Source organism: Ailuropoda melanoleuca, chromosome 4, assembly GCF_002007445.2.
Source record: "Ailuropoda melanoleuca isolate Jingjing chromosome 4, ASM200744v2, whole genome shotgun sequence".
In the NCBI taxonomy this organism is placed as follows: Eukaryota; Metazoa; Chordata; class Mammalia; order Carnivora; family Ursidae; genus Ailuropoda; species Ailuropoda melanoleuca.
In genome coordinates this window covers 10,696,705-10,720,317 of record NC_048221.1, presented here as the reverse complement: position 1 = coordinate 10,720,317, position 23,613 = coordinate 10,696,705, and the positions used below count along the sequence as shown (strand labels likewise).

Here is a 23,613-nt window from a genome sequence, read left to right as displayed (position 1 = left end):
ATATCCCACTTCTCTATCTATCCATCTACTGTTGGACACTTCACGATATTTGGCTATTGTAAATAATGCTGCAATAAACATAGAGGTACATATATCCAGCCGAATTGGGTTTTTTGTATTACTGCATCATATGGTAGTTCTATTTTTAATTTTTTAAGTAACCTCCCATGTCTTCTGCCCATTTTTAATTGGATTATATTTTTTTTTGGTGTTGAGTTCTATCAGTTCTTTATATATTTTGGATACTAGCCCTTTGTTGATTATGTCATTTGTAAATATCTTCTCCCATTCATTAGGTTGTCTTTTAGTTTTGTTGGTCATTTCCTTTACTTTTCATTTTGATGTAGTTCCAATAGTTTATTTTTAAAAAATGCTGTCCCTCCACTGCTCACACATCCAAGCCTAATATTTTGTTTTCCTACTCCCTTTGGCTGCAAAACTCCTTGAATATGTTTTAATTTCACTGGAACCACTTTATGCCCCTCATTCCTTCCTCTGTCTCATCCAACTGGACTTTCATTCAGACCATGTATCATTAGCAATGATCCCTGTATGGTGAGTCTAACCAACACTTCTTTTTAAGTATATTAAGTAAATTATTTTTAAACTTAATAATCAACCCAGCAAATAAACATGTAATCTCTTGGCTCTGGGATAAGCTGGTTGGGCTCTCAGGTGACCTCAGGTAAAGGTTCTTAGGTTCCATTCTCTCTGACCCTTTTCTGAAATACCTGCTGAGCTCTGAGACTCACCTAGTTGGGGGTCTATAAGATGAAAGCCTCTGCGTGGAGGTCCCAATTCATCCCTGGGTGGTTGATACTGGAAACCGAAACTCTGTTCCCAGACAGGACAGGAGGAAAGAGTGAAACATGAATCCCCCAGCCAGACTTAGGAGCTCAAATGCAACAACCATATCCTTTCCTGCACAAGGATGCACCATGGCCAGGGACTGAAGCAGAGGAGATATTTACAGCTCCCTGTGTCTGCTCATTAGGCACTGTTTCCATTGTTACTCCAACTTTGGAACAGATTATTTCCCCCTGGGTCTCTGGTCTGGACAGAAACAAAGGTTTTTCCTGCCAAATCTCTGTTCCCAGGAGACCAGATTAGAAGTCAGGTGTATCCAGTTATTATTACTTCTTCTCCATGATCTTGCCTGCCTTCCAGAGTTTTAACCTCCATGCATTATATCCAAATTTTGAGTTAATATTTTCCCCAAATCTAAGACTGAGGAACCTGCTTAACCAGGTCTCATGGGTAGAGATCTCCTGATATCTCTAGGAAATTGCTATTCCCCTCTTCGACAAGAGAGGGGGTACCTTAATTTGTTATAAACATGTGGGTACTCTGTCCTTGTTTGCCTGATGGTTTTGACTAATCATTTAGCTGATTCATGGTGATAACACAAATTCAGAACTTCCATTTAGTGCTCCGTTTTCAAACGTTTGTTAATTATGAGATAGTTAGATCTTTTAATGTACCATACCCTGAAATGAGAATCCTATGTGGGTTGTTTTATTTCATTTTTGCAAGAGTCCATGCTGTAAGGTCTTATAATGAACCTTAATCTACACTTGTAAAAGCGGAGCTCAGAATTGTGAAATTAGCTATCCAGAGTTATGAGCTGAGGGAGGGATGAGTTTTGACTGGAACTCCACCAAGATACTTCCAGTTCGCATGCCCTAGATCAATTGTTCTCAAGCAGGGGATTTTTGCCTCCAGATGACACTTGACAATTATGGAAAAATCTTTGGTTGTCATAACTATGGATGTCTACTGGCACCTAGTGGGTTGAGGCCATGGTTGATGCCCCATATCCTACAATGCACAGTATGGCCCCCAATACAAAGAATTATCTAGCACAAATGTCGACAGTGGAGAGGTTGAGAAACTCTTTTCTAGACAAGAACTTCTCCAACATTAACGTGTGTTTGAATCACTTGAGGATCCTGTTCAAATTCAGAACAGAGGCTGTGGATGAGGTTCAGAAGTCCTGTAATTGTAACGGTTTCCCAGTTGATACTGATGCCATCAGTCCTGGTCTGTGGACCACTCTTTAAGTATTAAGGCCATGTTTCAGTGTTTGATTCAGGGATAATTGATTTTAGACCTCCTCTACCCGGAATCCTCATGCTCACCTCAGGTCTGACCTTAGGTGGTCACATGATGGACTCAGTAGTCAAGCTTGTGCATGCCTCTTGAGTATTTTCCTCATTAGCTGTGCTGCCTCTGGTTGAGATGATGCCAGATGGAAGAGATGCGTAGGGCAGGATGCATGGGGGAGATGCATGGGGAAAGGGTGTGAGGCTTCCATGCCTTCTCCAGATACACCACTCTACCAGTCTCCATCTGTTCACCAATCTGAAAGCTCTCTGAACCATCCTTTTGGGTTTCATGGAAACTTCATGATATAGACATGATTAAATCATTGGCCATTGGTGATTAGACTGCATTTCCAGCCTCTCACACATCCTAGGAGATCAGGGGGTGGGAACTAAAATTCTGGATCTGTAATTACATGGTTGGCTCTCCTGGCAAGCGGCTTCTCTCCATAGGTAATTTTCCAAAGTCACCTCGTTAACCTAGAAAAGGCATCTTTATGGCTCTCGTCACTTAGGAAATTTGAAGTTTTAGAAACTCTGTGCCAGAAATGGGGATGAAGACTGAATGTGTGTGTGTGTGTGTGTGCGTGTGTATATATATATATATATATATATATATATATATATGTATATGTATATGTATATGTATATGTGTATATATATATATTTAATTTATTATGATACGTTAGTGACCACACAGTACATCATTAGTTTTTGATGTACTGTTCCATGATGCATTGCTAGCGTATAATACCCAGTGCTCCATGTAATATGTGCCCTCCTTAATACCCGTCACTGGGCCAGGCCATCCCACCACTCCCCTCCCCTCTAAAACCCCAGTTTTTTTCCTGGAGTCCATAGTCTTTCGTGGTTAATTTCCCCCTCTGTTTACTCTCCCCTTCATTTTTCCCTTCCCTATCCTACCGATCCCCTGCTATTCCTTATGTTCCACAAATGAGTGAAACCATATGATAATTGTCTTTCTCAGCTTGACTTATTCACTTACCATAATATCCTCCAGTCCCATCCATGTTGATGCAAATGTTGGGTAATCCTTCTTTCTGATGTGTTATATTCCATATTATGTATCGACCACATCTTTATCCATTCATCCGTTGATGGGAATCTCAGCTCCTTCCACAGTTTAGCTATTGTGGACAGTGTTCCTATGAACATTGGGGTGCCTATGGTCCTTCTCTTTACTACATCTCTATCTTTGGGGTAAATACCCAGTAGTGCAATTGCTGCGTCATAGGAGAGCTCCACTTTTAACATCTTGAGGAACTTCCATACTGTTTTCCAAAGTGGCTGTACCAGCTTGCATTCTCACCAACAGTGTCAGATGGTTGCCCTTTCTCCACATCCTCTCCAACATTAGTTTCTTGCATGTCAATTTTTGCCATTCTAACTGGTGTAAGGTGGTATCTCCTTGTGGTTTTGATTTAAATTTCCCTGATGACTAGTGATCTTGAACATTTTTTCATGTGTCTGTTTGCCATTTGTGTGTCTTTGCACAAGTGTCTGTTCATGTCTTCTGCCCATTTTTTGACTTATTTGTTTTTTGGTGTTGAGTTTGAGAAATTCTTTATAGATCTTGGATACTAGCCCTTTATCTGTAGTGCCATTTGCAAATATCTTCTCCCATTCTGTGGGTTGCTTCTTTGTTTTGTTGACTGTTTCCTTTGCTGTGCGGAAGCTTTTTATCTTGATGAAGTCCCAAAAATTCATTTTTGCTTTTCTTTCCTTTGCTTTCAGAGACATGCCATGAAAGAAGCTGCTGTGGGTGATGTCAAAGGGGTTACTGTCTATGTTCTCTAGGATTTTGATGGATTCCTGTCTCACGTCTGAGGTCTTTCATCCATTTTGGGTTTCTCTTTAAACCAAAGACCATAATAAGAGATGTAGCGGGACACTATATTGTTCATAAAGGGTCTATCCAATAAGATCTAACATTTGTAAATATCTATGCTTTCAACATCAGAGCAGCCAATTATATACACCAATTAATAACTAAAATAAAGAAACACATTGACAATAATACATTAATAGTAGGAGACCTCAACTGACAGCAATGGACAGATCATCTAAGCAGAAGATCAACAAAGAAACAAGAGCTTTGAATGACACATTGAACCAGATGGATTTTGTAGATATATACAGATCATTCCACCCTAAAACAACAGAATACTCATTCTTCTTGAGTGCACATGGAACTTTCTCCAGAATAGACTACATGCTGGGTAACAAATTGATCTCAACTGATACCAAAAGATTGAGATTATTCCGGGCATGTTATCAGACCACAATGCTTTGGAACTCAAACTCAATCACAGGAAAAAAAATTGGAAGGAACTCAAACACTTGGAAGTTAAAGAGCATCCTGATAAAGAATGAATGGGTCAACAAGGAAATTAAAAAAGAACTTAAATAATTCATGGAAACTAATGAGAATGAAAACACATCAGTCCAAAACCTATGGGATATTGCAAAGGCAGGCCTAAGAGGGAAATACATAGCAATCCAAGCCTCTCACTAAAAAATTAGAAAAATCCCAAATGCACAAGCTAACCATACCCCTAAAGGAGCTGGAGAAGGAACAGCAAATAAAACCTAAACCAAGCAGGAGAAGAGAAATAATAAAGATTAGAGCAGATATCAATGAAATAGAAACCAGAAAAAGAGTAGAGCAGATCAACGAAACTAGAAGCTGGTTCTTTGAAAGAATTAATAAGATCGATAAACCACTGACCAGACTTATACAAAAGAAAAAAATGACCCAAATTAATAAAATTATACATAAAAGGGGAGAGATCATGACTAACGCCAAGGAGATAGAAACAATTATTAGAAATTTTTATCAGCAACTATATGCCAAAAAAATCAAGCAACCTGGAAGAAGTGGATGCCTTCCTGGAAACCTATAAACTACCAAGCCTGAAACAGGAAGAAATTGATTATTTGGACAGACTGATGAATTATGAAGATATTGAAGCAGTGATCAAAAACCTCCCCCAAAACAAGAGTCCAGGACCTGACGGATTCCCCCGGGAATTCTACCAAACATTCAAAGAAGACATAATGCCTATTCGNATTATGAAGATATTGAAGCAGTGATCAAAAACCTCCCCCAAAACAAGAGTCCAGGACCTGACGGATTCCCCCAGGAATTCTACCAAACATTCAAAGAAGACATAATGCCTATTCTCCTGAAGCTGTTTCAAAAAATAGAAACAGAAGGAAAACTACCAAACTCATTCTATGAGGCCAGTATTACCTTGATCCCCAAACCAGGCAAAGACCCCATCAAAAAGGAGAATTACAGACTGATATCCCTGATGAATATGGACACCAAAATTCTCAACAAAATCCTAGCTAATAGGGTCCAACAGTACATTAAAAGGATTATCCATCAAGACCAAGTGGGATTCAACCCGGGGATGCAAAGCGGTTCAACATTTGCAAATTGATTATTGTGATATATCACATTACTAAGAGAACAGACAAGAACCATATGATCCTCTCAATTGATGCAGAAAAGGCATTTGACAAAATACAGCATCTTTTCCTGATTAAAACCCATCAGAGTGTAGGGATAGAGGGTAAATTCCTCAATTTCATAAAAACCATCTATGAAAAGTTTACAGCAAATATCATTCTCAATGCAGAAAAGCTGAGAGCCTTTCCCTTAAGATCAGGAACATAACACGGATGCCCATTCTCACCATTATTGTTCAACATAGTACTAGAAGTCCTAGCAACAGCAAAAGACAACAAAAAGGAATAAAAGGTATTCAGATTGACAAAGAAGAAGTCAAACTCTCTCTCTTCACAGATGACATGATACTTTATATGGAAAAACCAAAAGACTACACCCCCAAATTACTAGAAGTTATAGAGCAATTCAGTAATGTGGCGGGATACAAAATCAATGCTCAGAAATCAGTTGCATTTCTCTACACGAACAATGAGACTGAAGAAAGAGAAATTAGGGAATCAATTCCTTTTACAATACCATCAAAACCCATAAGATATCTTGGAATAAACCTAACCAGAGAGGTAAAGGTTCTATACTCTAGAAACCAGAATACTTATGAAAGAAACTGAAGAAAACATACAAAGATGGAAAAACATTCCATGCTCATGGATCGGAAGAATAAACATAGTTAAAATGTCTATGCTACCCAGAGAAATCTACACTTTCAATGAAATCCTGATCAAAATACCAATGCCGTGTTTCAAAGTGCTGGACTAAACAATCCTAAAATTTGTGTGGAACCAGAAAAGACCCCGAATCACCAAGGAAATGTTGAAAAAGAAAAACAAAGCTGGGGGCATCATGTTGCCTGATTTCAAGCTATATTACAAAGCTGTGTTCACCAAGACAGGATAGTGCTGGTGCAAAAACAGACACATAGACCAATGGAACAGAATAGAGACTCCAGAAAGGGACCCTTGACTCTATGGTCAACTAATCTTGCAAGCTGGTACAGCCACTTTGAAAAATAGTATGGAGGTTCCTCATTATGTTACAAATAGAGCTCCCATATGACCCAGCAATTTCACTAGGAGGTATTTACCCCAAATATACAGATGTAGTGAAAAGAAGGGGCAACTGCACCCCAATGTTCATAGCAGCAATGTCCACAATAGCCAAACTGTGGAAGGATCTGAGTTGCCCTTCAACAGATGAATAGATAAAGAAGATGTGGTGCATATATACAATGGAATACTACTCAGCCATCAGAAAGAACGATTAATCAACATTTGCAGCAACATGGACGGGACTGGAGGAGATCATGCTATCTGAAATAGCTCAAGCAGAGAAAGACAATTATCTTAAAGTTTCACTCATATGTGGAACACACGGAATAGCATGGAAGACCGTAGAGGAAAGGAGGGAAAACTGAAGGGGAGAAATTAGAGAGAGAGAGAGACAAACCATGAGAGACTAGGGACTGTGGGAAACAAACTGAGGCTTTCAGAGGGGAGGGGGTTCTGGGGATGGGATAGCAAGGTGATGGGTATTAGGAGGGCTGATGTTGTCATGAGCACTGCGTGTCATATGCAACTAATGAATCATTGAACACTGCATCAGAAACTAATGATGTACTATATGGTGCCTAACTGAACATAATGAAAAAAAAGACTTGGAGACAACATGAACTCAAAATTGGGATAATATGCAAGGAGGTTAGAGTTCTGGAAGGCGTGCAAGATCATGAGAAGTAAGAAAACCTGGATTCACCTGACTTCTAATCTGGTCACTTGGTAACAGAGAATTAGCAGGAAAAAATTTCCTTTCTGTTCAGGCCAGTGGCCCATGGGGAAATTATATGCTCAGAAGTGGGAGTACGATGGAATCATTGCCTAATGAGCAGACACAGGGAGCTGTAAATATCTTGTCTGCTGCAGTCCCTGGCCATGGTCCACTCTTGTGTAAGACAAAACATGATTGCTACTTTGGGGTTCTTAAGTCGAGCTGGGGGACCCATGCTTCATTCCTTCCTGCTGTCCTGTCTGTTAACAAAGCTTCGGTCTCCCTGATCAAGCATCCAAGGATGAATTGGGACCTCCACATGCAGACTTTCATCTTATAGACCCCATCCACGTGAGTCTCAGAGCTCAGCAGGTATTTCAGGAAAGGGTCAGAGGGAATGGAACCTGGGAACCTTTACCTGAGGTCACCTGAGAGCTTAACCTGCATATCCCAGAGCCAAGAGAGATTACAAGTTTGTTTGCTGGGTTGACTACAAAGTTTAAAAACATTTATTTGATATATTTTTAAAAGATGTGTTCATGTGGGAAGTCCAGTTAGATGAGACAGAGAAAGGAATGGGGAGTATAAAGTGCTTCCAGTGAAATTAGAACATAGTCAAGGAGTTTTGCAGCTAAGGGCAGTAGGAAAACAAGTTTTAGGCTTGGAGGTGTGAGCAGTAGATGGAGAGTATTTTCTAAAATTTTTCAGATGGGGTGCATTTAACTTGTTCTGTATTTATTAGAAGGATCCAGGTCCGTGGAGGTAAACACTATCTTGTGACAGCAGTTTTTGAGACATACATTTCACAGTATCATCTCTTCCACTGGTATTCACTGGGGGAAAAATGTACTTAATATGCATGAAGGGATATGCCAAGGAGCATTACTCTGCAACTATTTTATTACCACGGAGCCTGAATATATTTTTGTTTTGTTTTCCATTTACTTCCTATATGCAAATTGTTTTTGCAAGTACATTGCTTTCATATACTGGGATCTGCGTGTTTTTATTGTGTTTTGATTGCATTCTTTCTTTTTCTTTTAATTATTTTCTGTTAGTTACCATTTAGTACATCATTAGTTTTTTATGTAGTGTTCAATGATTTATTAGTTGTGTGTAACACCCAGTGTTCATCTCAACACGTGCGTTCCTTAATACCCATCACCTCAGTACCACATCCCCCATGCCTTCCCTCTGGAACCCTCAGTTTGTTTCCAGGAGTCCATAGTCTTTCACGGTTTGTCTCCCTCTCTGATTCCACCTCTCCAGTTTCCCCCGCCTTCCCCTAAGAATGGTAATTTTTTCACCAAGTGTGCTGTTTGCCACTTAATCCTTGTATTGTGTTTAGATGTATTTATGGGATCGAGTGAGAGCCTATATACTTTGTGAGATCCAGTCTATCAGTTGGTCACATCGTGTTCCCCTCATTGCTTTTAAACATTGACATTCTTCTTCATCCTTAGTAGTAAGAACTGCTTTTTATACCTATTGTCACCTTATTGCACATCTGATTGTTGTTATTTCTACCATTTTATATTTTGGAATTAGATCTGTTTTTGTTAAAATAGCAATCACCTCCTATCATTACGTGAAACAGGTACTTTTGTATTCAACTGAAGATCCCTCCATCTTTTTCATAAGCATGATTGAGTCCATTTTTGGTTACATACAGTCAAATTATAACTTGAGCTACTGCTTCCTGCACTGTGTGTTAAAAAAGAATGTTTTCCCATTTTCTTTTATTTCTAAGCCTTTAGCCATTTCATCCTAAATTAAAGACCCATGTTGATATGATTGCTGCTGCTTTATATCTTTTCTGTAAGATGTTAGTATTAGATATTATTCAGTTTTGTTGAAGAGTTATTTGAATCCACCCTCTTTAACATGATTTTATTTTCCCTAACATTCTATCTAATAAATTCACATTTTCTTAAAAACTTGTTTCTTTTTTTAATAATTTTTATTTTGTTATATTAGTCACCATACAGTACATCCCCAGTTTTTGATGCAATGTACCATGATTCATTATTTCCATATGACAACAGTGCACCATGCAATATGTGCCCTTCTTAATACCCATCACCGGCCTATCCCAATCCCCCACCCCCCTCCCCTCTGAAGCCCTCAGTTTGTTTCCCAGAGTCCACAGTCTCTCATGGTTCATTCCCCCTTCTGGAAAACTTGTTTCTATACAAATGCACACCTTTGTGAGCACAAAGGCATGAACAAAGCAGGTGAGGCCCCTGCTCCTTTGCAACATAGATTATAATGGAGAGCAGGGAACTACGTGTTCATATGATACAAGTTCTTCAAAGATAAATCATATACAGAGAGGGGATAGATTGTCACGGAATATGCCAGATTTTGCAGACTATGGTCTGGGAAGGTTTCTGCACTGCAGACATGGAACAGAGAATCAGGACAGTGCATACTCATTGGATTTTGTATCAAACAAGGACCAAACCCCAAAATCCAAGATAACAAGGAAACGAATGACAGCAAGCACGGAATATGCCAGATTTTGCAGACTATGGTCTGGGAAGGATAAAAAGAAGTGTGGTCAAATAAACAGGGCATGGGGACAGGAATGACAATTAGACCGGGGCCTGAGGTGGACCCCATGATGGAGCCCGTGGGTGAGTCAGCACGGGCTCCCTAGTCTCTGGTGTAACATCAGCACCCATGCTGACTGCCTTTTCCCTCTGCAATACGGTCTTCAAAGGGACTCTTTTCTCATACTGTTTCTCCCACATTAGCAGGCACAAGCCCTCTGTTAAATAATTTTCACCCTTCACTGCAGTAGATCCCAACTTTTTTAAAACTGTGTGCAGTAAACGTGCCTTTTACATTATGATCAAGCATGTGTGCACATGCGAACACACAAATCTACATGTATGTACACACACACATAAAACACAACTGAACAAAGAGAATAACCATTCATATACTAACAGGAAGGAATTGTGCTCAACTTTTTACATATATGGACTCAATCGGTCAACCACCTTAGAAGGATGGATACGACTACCTGCACCATTCCGGTGAGAATATTAACATTTTAGAATGAATTGTTTGTCTTCCAAATTCATTTTTTAATGCTTTTTTTATTATATTATGTTAGTCACCATACATTACATCCCCGGTTTCCTATGTAAAGTTTGATGATTCATTAGTTGCGTATAACAACAGCTGACATGTGGTAGGTCCAAGACTCAGAACTCATTCACTGATTCCAAAATATTGCATTTAATATGATTTAGAAAAGTCTTTTTCCATCTCATCTTGATAAGTAACCACTTTTTTTGTACATTGTGTATTTCTTTTTGTCAATTGTGGATTTGTTCATTTTACTCTTATTTCTAGTGGAAGTTCATACATTGAGGGGTCTTGACATCATATATATATCACTCTTTTCTCTTTTGGAGAAATTGGGGTTTCTGCTGCCTTATTAATTATTCTGGGCACCAAGGGGATATATCTAGGGTTGGAATGCTGCCAGAATCAGGGAAGTTTTCTCATCATCACGACCTCTCAGCGACCACCTGGGCTGATTAGACCTTTCTCCCCCCCTTCCTTTTCTCTGTCTCTTTTTAGATTTTTATACTTCTCTAAATACAGGACAAAATGGTAATTTAAAATGGAGCATCAAGTTACATATTCATGGGAGTCTTACCACCTGGAATTTGGGTACTTTTCTATAATTTTTAGGGTAATGAGAATTTGATGTTGAGAGCTTAAAGAGTATGATTTCTTTCTTAGCTATTGTAGGTGGGGGTGAGAAGAGCCTGGTAGTCTCATGGCTCCAGGAGTCTGTAGTGTGCCAAAATGGGACTCTTGAAATAGGGATACCAGAATGTTAACCAACACTTAGAAATAAGGAAAGGATCCTTTAAAACAATTTTTTTTTATTATGTTATGTTACTCACCGTAATACAGCACATCATTAGTTTTTGATGTAGTGTTCCATGATTCATTGTTTGCTCCATGCAGTACATGCCCTCCTTAATACCCATCATTGGGCTAGCCTTTCCTCCCATCCCCTTCCCTCTAAAACCCTCAGATTGTTTTCTGGAGTCCATAGTCTCTCATGGTTCATCTCCCCCTCCGATTCCCCCTCCCTTCATTTTTCAGACCCATTTTTAAAAATATTTTATTTATTATATATTTGAGAGAGAGAGAGAGAGAGAGAGAGAGAGAGATTGAAAGCATAAGTGGGGGGAGGGGTAGAGGAAGAGGGAGAAGCAGACTCACCACTAGGCAGGGAGCGCTGCAGTGTGCTCCATCCTAGGACCTTGGGATCATGACCTGAGACAAAGGCAGCTGCTTCATTGACTAAGCCACTTTGGCGCCTGGTTAGGGATCCATTTTTATTGACAGAACTCCTTGTAAACAAATAAATGAAGTGCAAGGAACACCAAATGAAATGGGGACTTCCTGTGTCTTGAAGTCTCCACTGCAGCGGGGAGGCCATCTTGTCCCTCAACCTTCCCTAACACCACCTCTCATCACTCTCCCTCTTGCTTTTCTCCTGACTACACTGGCTCCATTTTGAGTCCTGGATATCCACCTGAAACAAATGGCTTCCTCAGGGCCTTTGCACTCGCTCTTCCTCCTGCAGGGCACACATGTTCTCAGATAAACTTGTACCCTCCGTGTAGACTTCCCTGAAGTCTGCCTTCAAATGTCACCTTCTTTTAGGTCTTCCTGAACTCCCAAAAAAATAACACCTCATCTATTTTCATTTATGCCTGCTTTTTTTCTCCCACTGTCATTGTAATTGTAGCATTTCCACCATGTTATAATTCCCATTTGTGTAATAATTAATCATTTTTGTGCTAATTTCTAGTCATTGCAACCACCACATGGAACAAGGCAACGATTCCCAAATTTCAGGATTTCTTCTTCTGGGATTATCAAATAATCCAGAACTGCAGCCCCTCATATTTGGGCTTTTCCTCTCCATGTACCTGATCACTGTGTTTGGAAACCTGCTCATCATCGTGGCCGTCAGCTCTGACTCCCAGCTCCACACCCCCATGTACTTCTTCCTGGCCAACCTGTCCTTTGTAGACATCTGTTTCACCTCCACCACTGTTCCCAAGATGCTGATGAATATACAGACAGAGAGCAAAGTGATCACTTATGAAGGCTGCCTAAGCCAGATGTTTTTTTTCATACTCTTTGCAGGATTAGATGTCTTACTCCTGACTGTGATGGCCTATGACCGCTTCGTGGCCATCTGTCACCCCCTGCACTACATGATCACCATGAACCCCTGGCTCTGTGGATTGTTGGTTCTGGTGTCCTGGATCGTGAGCATCCTGAATTCCTTGTCAGAAAGCTTAATGGTGTTGCGGCTGTCCTTCTGTACAGAGGTGGAAATCCCCCACTTTTTCTGTGAACTCAATCAGATGATCCAACTTGCCTGTTCTGATACATTTTTTAATAACATGGTGATATATTTTGCAGCTGTGCTCCTCAGTGGTGCTCCCCTAGCTGGGGTCCTTTTCTCTTACTCTAAGATAGTTTCCTCCATATGTGGGATCTCATACTCAGGGCAAGTACAAAGCATTTTCCACCTGTGCATCTCATCTCTCAGTTGTCTCCTTATTTTATTGTACGAGCCTAGGAGTGTACCTTAGCTCTGCTGTTCCCCAGAGCTCCCACGCAAGTGCAGTGGCCTCAGTGATGTACACGGTGGTCACACCCATGCTGAACCCTTTCATCTACAGCCTGAGGAACAGAGACATAAAGAGGGCTCTGATGAGATTCTCTGGGATGGCGATTATGAAAGGGACAATTGTCCTGGGCTGAAGAAGTTGCCATGATTGTAGGGTTGAGGCCTTAGAATCAGAAGTTGGGTTTTTTTAATGCAGATTTTGGAAGTAGAAATTGCTTCCTTGATTTATTTCCTGTAATTGCCATCTTGTTTTTTTTTTGACCTCTTGTACCATGTATTTACTCAGTTAATTAAGCTTTCTGATATCTTTGATACCCAAGAAATTTTCCCTTTGTCATTTTCCTACTCTTTCAAAGTTATTCCTAACATTGTATGTGATATATTTGGAAATTCTCGCTTATTTCAAAGGACTACATGGATCTGCTAAGAACAATTTCTTCTCAAATGAAATACATCATAATGAATATTTTTCTTTTGTTTTACTAAAAAAAAAAAGCAGTCATGAGTCATACTACTCCTACGGAAAATCTACTTTTGGCCACCTAGCTATTTATATAAATTTATAACAGAGAAAAATCTGAGACTGTGTTTCCCTTTGTAACATCATTCCTTCGTGCATCACTACCTTCATTGCTTTTCCTGAGAATGCAGACTTTGACGTACTGTTTGTTACAGCTGATCGTGGTGATCTTTCTACATATTAGGAGACCTGTTCTATCACACAGTTTGTGTCCACCATGCCTCCCATAGTCACTCGCAATAGAAATGATAATGAAATACATGTCTCCAAATGGAATCTACACAGAAAGACAAATATGGAAAAAATAGATTGACATAATGTGACCTTAGAGTCAAACGTGACTTTAAGGATGATGAAGAGAATATGAATGCATACATTTATTCCTATGCAAAACATTTCTTTCTCAGATACTTCATCTACTCACTGAAATATGGATTATCAAGGTCCATCTCTAAGGGATATTCATTAAGAAGAAACACTGGTGATATGTTTGGATTTTATTATTTTCTGGTTTCTAGTTGAAAATTTCCAGTGCTGCATATGAATATGATTCCTTCCATTTCACTAAATGAAACATCTCCCACTATTTGAAATTTTGCCATAACCTCTAAACACGCGGTGAATGAACGTCAGTATCATCCATTATATATGATCCTCATAACCACAGGAGGACTCACCAGCAAGCTTGGCCTCCTGTCCACGATGTGATCCATAGTCTCAAGTTCTGTGCAAACATGCATGTCTTTCCAAGCTTTCCATGTTATCACCAGGGGCCACAATGGAGTTATTCTTAATACAGTTACATGAAATAAACTTCAAGAACAGAGTAATCACGGAGGCTAACTTCAAGTATCAGAACAAACACCTAGAATAAAAAGATCAGATTACTACAAACACTGTCAGTTCTTCCTCATTTGATTATTATATCAGTCAGCAATTGCTGCATACAAAGCGTCCTAAAATAACATGGCTCTATATGTCTTTATTATTGCAGGGGATTGGAGGGTAGGGAGTTATTCTGATCACTGCAGGGCTCTGCATGAGTCCTTACTCAGGGGCAATCTCTGCATTGTGTTTCTAAGGCTCATCCATGACTTATGGCCGTAGTGCCCTTCTGTCCTGAAAAATCTATGCCATTTTACTGATTTTATATATGTAGGCTAATCTTCTACTTAGAAAAAAATGCATTTATCAAAAGTGAATTGTCTTAATTTACTTCAACTATTTTAATATCCACATGTGAACCTTTGTTTTTTCACAGTTAGAAGACAGTCTCCCACCACATTAGGTGTGACTCAGATATCTGCACTCCAGATCTGACTCTGAGTCATGACTCACTAGAATTTTTAAATTCTAATTATTTTATTGGAACGTTACTGCATGCAATAAACTGTACATATTTAAAGTGTACCATTTTAGGAATTGAAATAGTCAATGAAAAATCATGGGTACATACTGCATGATTCCATCTCCAAAGAACTCAAGAAGGTGCAGAATAAATTTAAATTATTTGTTATCCAATTGTTAGGGTGTAATCCTTTCTTCATTCATTTTCTTCTGGAGGCAATGTGGAATCATAAACATAACTTTAAGTGATGTTGTAAGGCAAGATGCAATGTGTGGAAATACTTTGTTGGGTCCAAAGAGTGTTCAAGACTGAGGGTTGTGTGTATGTAAATGTATGTATAGTCATGTACATATTTATTTCAAAAAAACCACATTCATGTGCATATATATACATGCACAAGGCTCACTGCACTCATTATAACCCATTATAACCTATCTAATGTGTTGAAAGAAAGCTTGAGAGAAACTTGGAGGGTAAAGAAATGAAAAGAGTGAACATTTGCATTCACATAAAATCCTAGGAATGTAGAAATTTAGACAAAACAATTTAGAGTAGGAGATTGGAGGCAAGATGGTGGACAAGAAGGGGACCCCATTTCCGCCGGCACCTTGAATTTAACTGGATATCTACCAAACCATTTTGAACACTCACAAAATCAGCCTGGGATGTAAGAATATATATCTGGAACTCTACAAGCAGAAAAGTGACTGCTTGTGGCAAGGTAGGATGTGCAGAGTCCTGAATCTGCAGAGAGATATCAGAAGATAAACAGAAGGGGGAGGGGGAACCTCCGTAAGCTGGCTTCTGGAAAGTGATAGAACACTGGAGCACAAAATTGGAACCCTTAGAATTCTGTTCTAGGAAGAGACATCCCTTTCTGAAAGGGACTCTGAAAATGAAAAGGCAGAATTCTAGGTAGGGCACTGTGGTTTCAGGATACAAGGAGGTGCAGAGCAAAAGGGGGGGTCCCTGAACCAGTAGAGTACCCGAGCAGTGGAGCCAGGAAGCAGGTTATGTCCCAGCGAGCCCAGGAAGGGATTCTTAGCTCAGATCTCCATAAACAATGAGTCAGGCTAGTGATAATCACTCTTTTCTTTGGCATCCTGAAAAAAATTTGGAAACTGCGTCCATATCCAGGCAAAAACTTCACAGGGTGGTAGCAGTCCAGAAAAGGTTTTAGTGCGGTGCTCAGATATGATCCAGGAGCTTCAGGTGCCCTCTTGAGCTAGCTGCCACTCATAGTTTTAAAATTACAAAGCTGGGGGGGATGGAGAGGAAATAGGGGACCCTATTTCAAACGGGCCCCTGAGTTGAGCTGGATATTTTCTAGACCACTCTGAACACCCATGAAATCAGACTGAACTGTAAGAAGATACATCTGGATCTCTACGAACAAAACATCCCTGGCAGTTGGTCTTGAGGTATGAAGTGGGGAACCGAGAGTCTGGTAACAGATATCAGAAGATAAATGGAAAGGGGAGGGAGACTCCATGGTCCTGTGCTGGGAAGGCAGAAGCCTGTACTGGGGAGCAGGCTGGACTCACAAGTCAGCAGTGGTGGGGAAATGTCTTTAGGGCAGCCCCCCAGACTGAAACCTGGAAATTGGGGGCACGCAGATGAATCAGGGATGGCTGGTTGTTTTAGAAGCACAAAGGGCAGAGACACGCTGGCCCTGGGAGCGAGGACTGGGAGAGTGGCTGTGGGGTGCAGAACCCGGCACGCTGCAGGGATTTAGCAGCACTGGCAGAAATGGAGTCCGTGTTGCCTGGAGAGGTAATGAGGGGCAGACTGTGATCTCTGTTCTGAGACAGAGGTTTGGATATGGTGACTGCTGCTCTGAATCTCTGAAGAGACATGGAAAGCACCAGGTCAAGCTGCAAGAGAACAAAAGCCCCCAAAACTGGTTCTCACTGAGCCCATCCCTCCCACGCTGGGGGCAGGCAGGGTTGCCTGAGTATCAGCTTGGCAGGCCCCTCCCCCAGAAGGCAGCCTGGAAGAATAAGAAGCCCACATCCCTAAGGTTCCTAGAAAACAGGTGCATCTTACTTGGGTCTTGGTCAATAATTTGGACTCTGTCCATTCCCTTAACCACACCTCATCAGAATGACAAAGAGGAACCCCCAACAAAGGAAAGAAACAGAGACTGTGACCTCCGCCACAGAAATAATGGATATGGATATAACCAAGATGTCAGAAATTGATTTCAGAGTAACAATTATCAAGATGATATCTAGGCTTGAGAAAAATATTAATGAAAATATAGAAGCACTAAGGGCAGAGATGAGATCTAATCAGGCCGAACTTAGAAATGCTATGAATGAAATGCAGTCTAAACTGGATGAACTAGGAAGATCGGTAGGGGAAGAAAGGGATAAAGAAAGGGGGGTAATCAGAAGGGGGAATGAAGCATGAGAGATTATGGGCTCTGAGAAACAAACTGAGGGCTTCAGAGGGGAAGGGGGTGGGGAAATGGGATAGGCTGGTGATGGGTAGTAAGGAGGGCACGTATTGCATGGTGCACTGGGTGTTATACGCAACTAATGAATGATCGAACTTTACATCAAAAACCAGGGATGTACTGTATGGTGACTAACATAATTAAAAAAATAGAAATAAATGAATAAATAAATAAATAAATAAATAAATAAATAAATAAATTAAAAAAACAAACTGGATGCTCTGACTGCCAGGGTAATTGAGTCAGAAGAACGAATTAGTGATTTAGAAGGTAAGATGATAGAAAAGAAGGAAAATGAGGTGGTGATGGAAAAACAAATCTAATTTCAAGAAATTAATTTGAGACAGATTACTAACTCAATGAAACATTCAATATCAGAATTATCAGGATCCCCGAGGGGGTGGAGAAAGGGAGCAGTCTAGAAGATATATTCGAGCAAATCATAGCTGAGAACTTCCCTAATCTGGGGAAGAAAAGAAGCATTCATGTCCAAGAGGCAGAGAGGACCCCTCCCAAGATCAATGAGAACAGACTGACACCACGACATATAATAGTACAATTTGCAAATGTTAGATCCAATGAAACAATCTTGAAGTGGTGAGGGAGGAAGAGATTTTTTATGTACAGAGGGAGGAACATCAGAATAACATCAGACCTATCCACAGAGACCTGGCAAGCCAGAAAGGGCTGGCAAGACATATTCAGGGTACCAAATGAGAAGAACACACAGCCAATGATACTGTATCCAGCAAGGCTGTCATTCAGAATGGATGGAGAGACAAGGAGATTCCAATACTGGCAGAAACTGAAAGAATATGTGACCACCAAGCCAGCCCTGCAAGAAATATTAAGGGGGGGTTCTATAAAAGGACAAAGACCCCAAGAGTGATACAGAGCAAAAATTTACAAAGGCAATCTATAGAAACAAGGACTTCACAGGCAACATGACAATATTAAAATCATATCACTCAATAATCATTTTCAATGTTAATGGCCTAAATACTCCCATAGAATACCACAGGGTTGCAGATTGGTTAAAAAGACATGAGCCATTCATATGCTGTCTACAAGAGACACATTTTGAACCTAAAGATACATACAGACTGAAAGTAAAGGGATGGAGAACAATTTTTCATGCCAACAGACATCAAAAGAAAGCTGGGGTAGCAATTCTCATATCAGACAGATTAGATTTTAAGCTGAAGACTGTAGTTAGATATACAGAAGGACACTATATTATTCTTAAAGGGTGTATCGAACAAGTGGATATGACAATTATAAATATCTCTGCCCCCAACAGGGGAGTAGCCAACTACCTAAGCCAACACTTATTCAGAATAAAGAGACATATAGATAACAATACATTAATAGTAGGGGACCTCAACATCCACTCTCAGCAATAGACAGATGATCTAAGCAGAAAATCAACAAAGAGACAAGAGCTTCGAGTGACACAATGAACCCGATGGACCTCATAGATATATACAGAACACTACACCCTAAAACAATAGAATACTTGTTCTTTTTGAATGCACATGGACCTGTCTCTAGAATAGACCATATACTGGGTCACAAAACATGTCTCAACCGATACCAAAAGACTGAGATTATTCCCTGCATATTCTCAGACCACAATGCTTTGAAACTGGAACTCAATCACAAGGAAAAATTTGGAAAAACTCAAACACTTGGAAACTAAGAACTATCCTGCTCAAGAATGATTGGGTAAACTGGGAAATTAACTTAAGCAATTTATGGAAACCAATGAGAACGAAAACACATCAGTCCAAAAACTATAGGACACAGCAAAGGTGGTTGTAAGGGGGAAATACATAGCCATCCAAGCCTCACTCAAAAGAATAGAAAAATCTAAAATGCAGTCCTTATGCTCAAACCTTAAGACAATAGAGATGGAACAAAAGAACAGGCCTAAGCCACGCACGAAAAGACAATTGATTAAGATTAGAGCAGAGATCAATGAATTAGAAACCAGGAGCATGGTAGAGCAGATCAACAAAACTAGAAACTGGTTCTTTGAAAGAATTAATAAGATCGATAAGCCACTGGCCAGGCTTATTCAAAAGAATAGATAAGGACTCAAATTAATAAAATTTTGAATGAAAGGGGAGAGATCACGGCTAACACCAAGGAAATAGAAACAATCATTAGAAACTATTATCAACAACTATATGCCAATAAATTAAGCAATGAAGATTATATATATATATATATATATATATATATATATATATATACACTTCCCCTGAGCTGATGAGATCCCACATATGGAGGAAACTATCTTAGAGTAAGAGTAAAGGACCCCAGCCAGGGTAGCACCACCCAGCAGCAAAGTTGCATGCCCAACTACCTGATTGAGTTCGCAAAAAAACGAGGCATTTCCATCCCTGTATAGAAGGACAGCAGCAACAGCATTAAGCTATGTAACAAGGAATTGAGAACACTTATGAACCAGGACACTAGAGCCAGCAGTCCACAAAGCTGGGGGTTCATGATAACTGTGTATTGCAAGGGGTGACAGATGGCCATGAAGCAGTCATAGCTCATTGATGATAGGATAATGTCATCCAACTCTGCACAGAGTAGGAAAAAATACATCTGGATGAGGTCGTCTGCATAGTTAATGATCTTGCTATGAGTCTGGAAGTTCCACAGCTTCTTCAGGATGGTGGTGGAGGTGAAAGAGATGTCTACAAAGGACAGGTTGGTGAGGAAGAAGTACATGGGTATATGGAGGTGGGAGTTTGAGGTGATGGCCAGGATGATGAGTAGATTCCCAAACACAGTGATCAGGTACATGGAGAGGAAAAGCCCAAATATGAGCGGCTGCAGTTCTGAGTCCTCTGAAAATCCCTGAAGAAGACACTCTGATATTCATGTATCATTTTGTAGTACCATGTGTTAGAGATGACCACTAGGAAAGAGAGAAAGAACATGATAAATTTTCAAGCAAATGGACTATTTATTCTTTTATCATTTTTAAAATTCTTTTTCATTTAAAATTTTTATTTAAAAACCAGTTAGTTAACCTACAGTGTAATACTAGTTTCTGGTGGAAAATATAGTGATTCAACACTTCCATACAGCACCCAGTGCTCATCAGGACAAGTGCCCTCCTTTAATCCCACCACCTGTTTCCCCCATCCTCTCACTCAACTCCCTTCTGGCAACCATCTGTTTGTTGTGTGTAATTCAGAGTCGGTTTCTTGGTTTGTCTCTCTCTCTCTCTTTTTCCCTGATAGGTTCCTTAGTTTTGTTTCTTAATTTCCACATGTGTGTGAAATCATATGGTATTTGTCTTTCTCTGATCAAGTTATTTCACTTAGCACAATACTGTCTAGCTCCATACATGTCATTGTAAAAAACAAGATTTCATTCTTTTTGATGATTGAATAATATTCCATCGTATATTCATACCAATTATTTATCCATTCATCAGTGTATAGACACTTGGGTAGTTTTCACAGTTTGGGTATTGTAGATAATGCTGCTATAAACTTTGGAGTGCATGCATCCGTTTAAATTAGTATTTTTGTATTCTGTGGGTAAATACGTAGCAATGCAATTGTTGGATTGTAGGGTTATTCTATTTTTAACTGTTTGAGTAACCTCCATACTGGTTTCCAGAACACCTGCACCAGTTTTCATTCCCACCAACAGGGCAAGAGGGTTCTTCTTCCTCCACATCCTCGCCAACATCTGTTGTTTCTTGCCTTGTTGATTTTGGCTATTCTGACAGGTGTGAGGTGGTATCTCATTGTAGTTTTGATTTGTATTTCCCTGAGGATGAGTGATGTTGAGCTTCTTTACATGCATCTGTTGGCCATCTGTATGTGTTCTTTGGAAAAGTGTCTATTCATGTCTTCTGTTCATTTCTTAACTGGATTATTTGTTTTTTGGGTGTTGAGTTTGATAAGTTCTTTATAGATTTTGGTTACTAACCATTTATCAGATATGTCATTTGCGAATATCTTTTCCCATTCCATAGGTTGCAGTATTACGTATTTACCCAAAGGATCCAAAAATACTAATTCAAAGGGTTACATGTACCCCAAGCATTATAGCAGCAATGTCTATAACAGGAAAAGTAGGAGAAAGCCCAAATGTCCACCAAGGGATGAATGGATAAAGGAGTTTGGTATATATACATACACACACTGGAATAATCCTCAGCCATCAAAAGGAATGATTCTTGCCATTTGCAATGATGTGGATGGTGCTAGAGTGTATTATGCTAAGTGAAATAAGTCAGAGAAAGATGAATACCATATGACTTCACTCGTGTGTGGAGTTTAAGAAAGAAAACAAAGAACACAGTGGGAGAAAAATAAGAGAGGCAAACCAGGAAACAGACTCTTATCAATGGAGAACAAACTGAGGGTTGCTGGAGGGAGCTGGGTGGGGGGATGGGTAAAAAATATGATGGAAATGAAGGAGGGCACTTGTGATGAGCACCAGGTGTTGTATGGAAGTGTCGAATCACTAAATTCTACTCTGAAGCTAATATTACTCTGTATGTTAACTAACTGGAATTTAATTAAAAACTTGGAGAAAAAAATAAAAGTCTATAGGGTCCAATGATGGAGAAAGAAGATATATGTATATCTTATACATATCCCCTGCAGAAGTGCCCTGCAGAAGGCACTTACTGCAGATCTGCAGATCTCAACATGCAGTCAGTGTGGTGAGGGAATGAGCAAGAGGGAAGAGAGAGGAGAGGTGGTGGCAGAGAATGTTGAGGACCGAGGGGACTTTCCTGCCACTGATGGGACTTCAAGACACAGGGAGTCCTTCCTTCACATGGTGTTCTTTGCATCTTATTAATTCTGTTCCAAGGTGCTCTGTGAATATAGATCCCTTCCTTATTTCCATTTGTTGGTGGACAGTCTGGCATTTAAAGATCACAAATTGGAGTATATGAACTTGGGTACCATTGCCCTGAGGACTGCTTATGCCCCACAACACACAGGTACACACATACACACACACACACACACACACAGTAAGACACACACACACATGCACCCACACACACACTGTGCACTCTGACCTCCTGGCACTGTGTTACTATCATGCTTTTCTGTCTCTCAGCCACAGTAATGCTGAAAGAAATGGTACAAGGCAAGCTGTCAACATCAGATTACCTTTACCTAGAAAAATGTGTAAATAGTACTTAAATTCTAGTGAGTAAGACTTCCAAGGACATGGAAACACGGGTCTCCATTTTAATATGATCATCTTGTGTCCTGTATCTAAAGAAACATAAAAAAAACACAGTTCTAAAAACACAGAGTGGAAGGAAATGGACTCAAGGGACAAAGGAGATCTAATAAGCTCAGACAGTCCCTGAGAGACTGATGAGAAGAAAGCTTCCCTGGTTCTGGCAACATNAACACAGGGGCGCCTGGGTGGCACAGCAGTTAAGCGTCTGCCTTCAGCTCAGGGCGTGATTCCGGCGTTGTAGGATCGAGCCCCACATCAGGCTCCTCTGCTATGAGCCTGCTTCTTCCTCTCCCACTCCCCCTGCTTGTGTTCCCGCTCTCGCTGGCTGTCTCTATCTCTGTCAAATAAATAAATAAAATCTTTAAAAAAAAAACACCACAGTTCTAAAAACACAGAGTGGAAGGAAATGGACACAAGGGACGAAGGAGATCTAATAAGCTCAGACAGTCCCTGAGAGACTGATGAGAAGAAAGCTTCCCTGGTTCTGGCAACATTCCAGCCCCAGTTCACCTCCCTTGATGCCCATAATAAATAACAAGGCAGAAAAAAACATAGTTCATCCAAACAAGAAAGGAGTGGTATTTTTAAGGCGTCAGGACATTTTACTGATTGAATATCCCTCTAGAAAAATGTGCAAAGGGAATAAACCTGCGATTCACAACAGAACATATACAGTGTATATATAAGGGGATATCTTTAAAAAGATTATTTATTTATTTATTTGAGAGAAAGAGACAAAGATAGCAACCGAGAGCACAAGGGAGATGAGCAACATGTGTGGGGAGGAGAGGAAGAGGCAGGCTTGATCCCAGCATTCTGGGATCGTGACCTGAGCTGAAGGCAAACACTTAACCAACTGAGACACGCAGGTGTCCCCATAAGGGGACTTTTAAAAATGAAATAATGAAAGACTTTTACAAATTATTTTATTTTAATTTATTTTAATTAATTAATTTATTCTATTTTTATTTATTTTTTATTAAGTTCATTTAGCCAACATAGAGTAA

At 40.0% G+C, this 23,613-nt stretch overlaps 1 protein-coding gene and 1 pseudogene across 1 annotated transcript; one reads left to right on the top strand and one right to left on the bottom strand.

Annotated features, from left to right (window-relative positions):
- Positions 1-12,389: 12,389 nt before the first annotated feature.
- Positions 12,390-13,173, top strand: LOC100482299 (annotated as a pseudogene).
- A 426-nt stretch (positions 13,174-13,599) lies between these two features.
- Positions 13,600-20,182, bottom strand: LOC100482045 (olfactory receptor 7A10). Its single transcript, XM_034657183.1, is given in 4 exon segments — positions 13,600-13,836; positions 14,237-14,310; positions 19,622-19,756; positions 19,759-20,182. Coding segments are annotated over 4 exon segments (870 nt in total).
- Between the last annotated feature and the right edge of the window lie 3,431 nt (positions 20,183-23,613).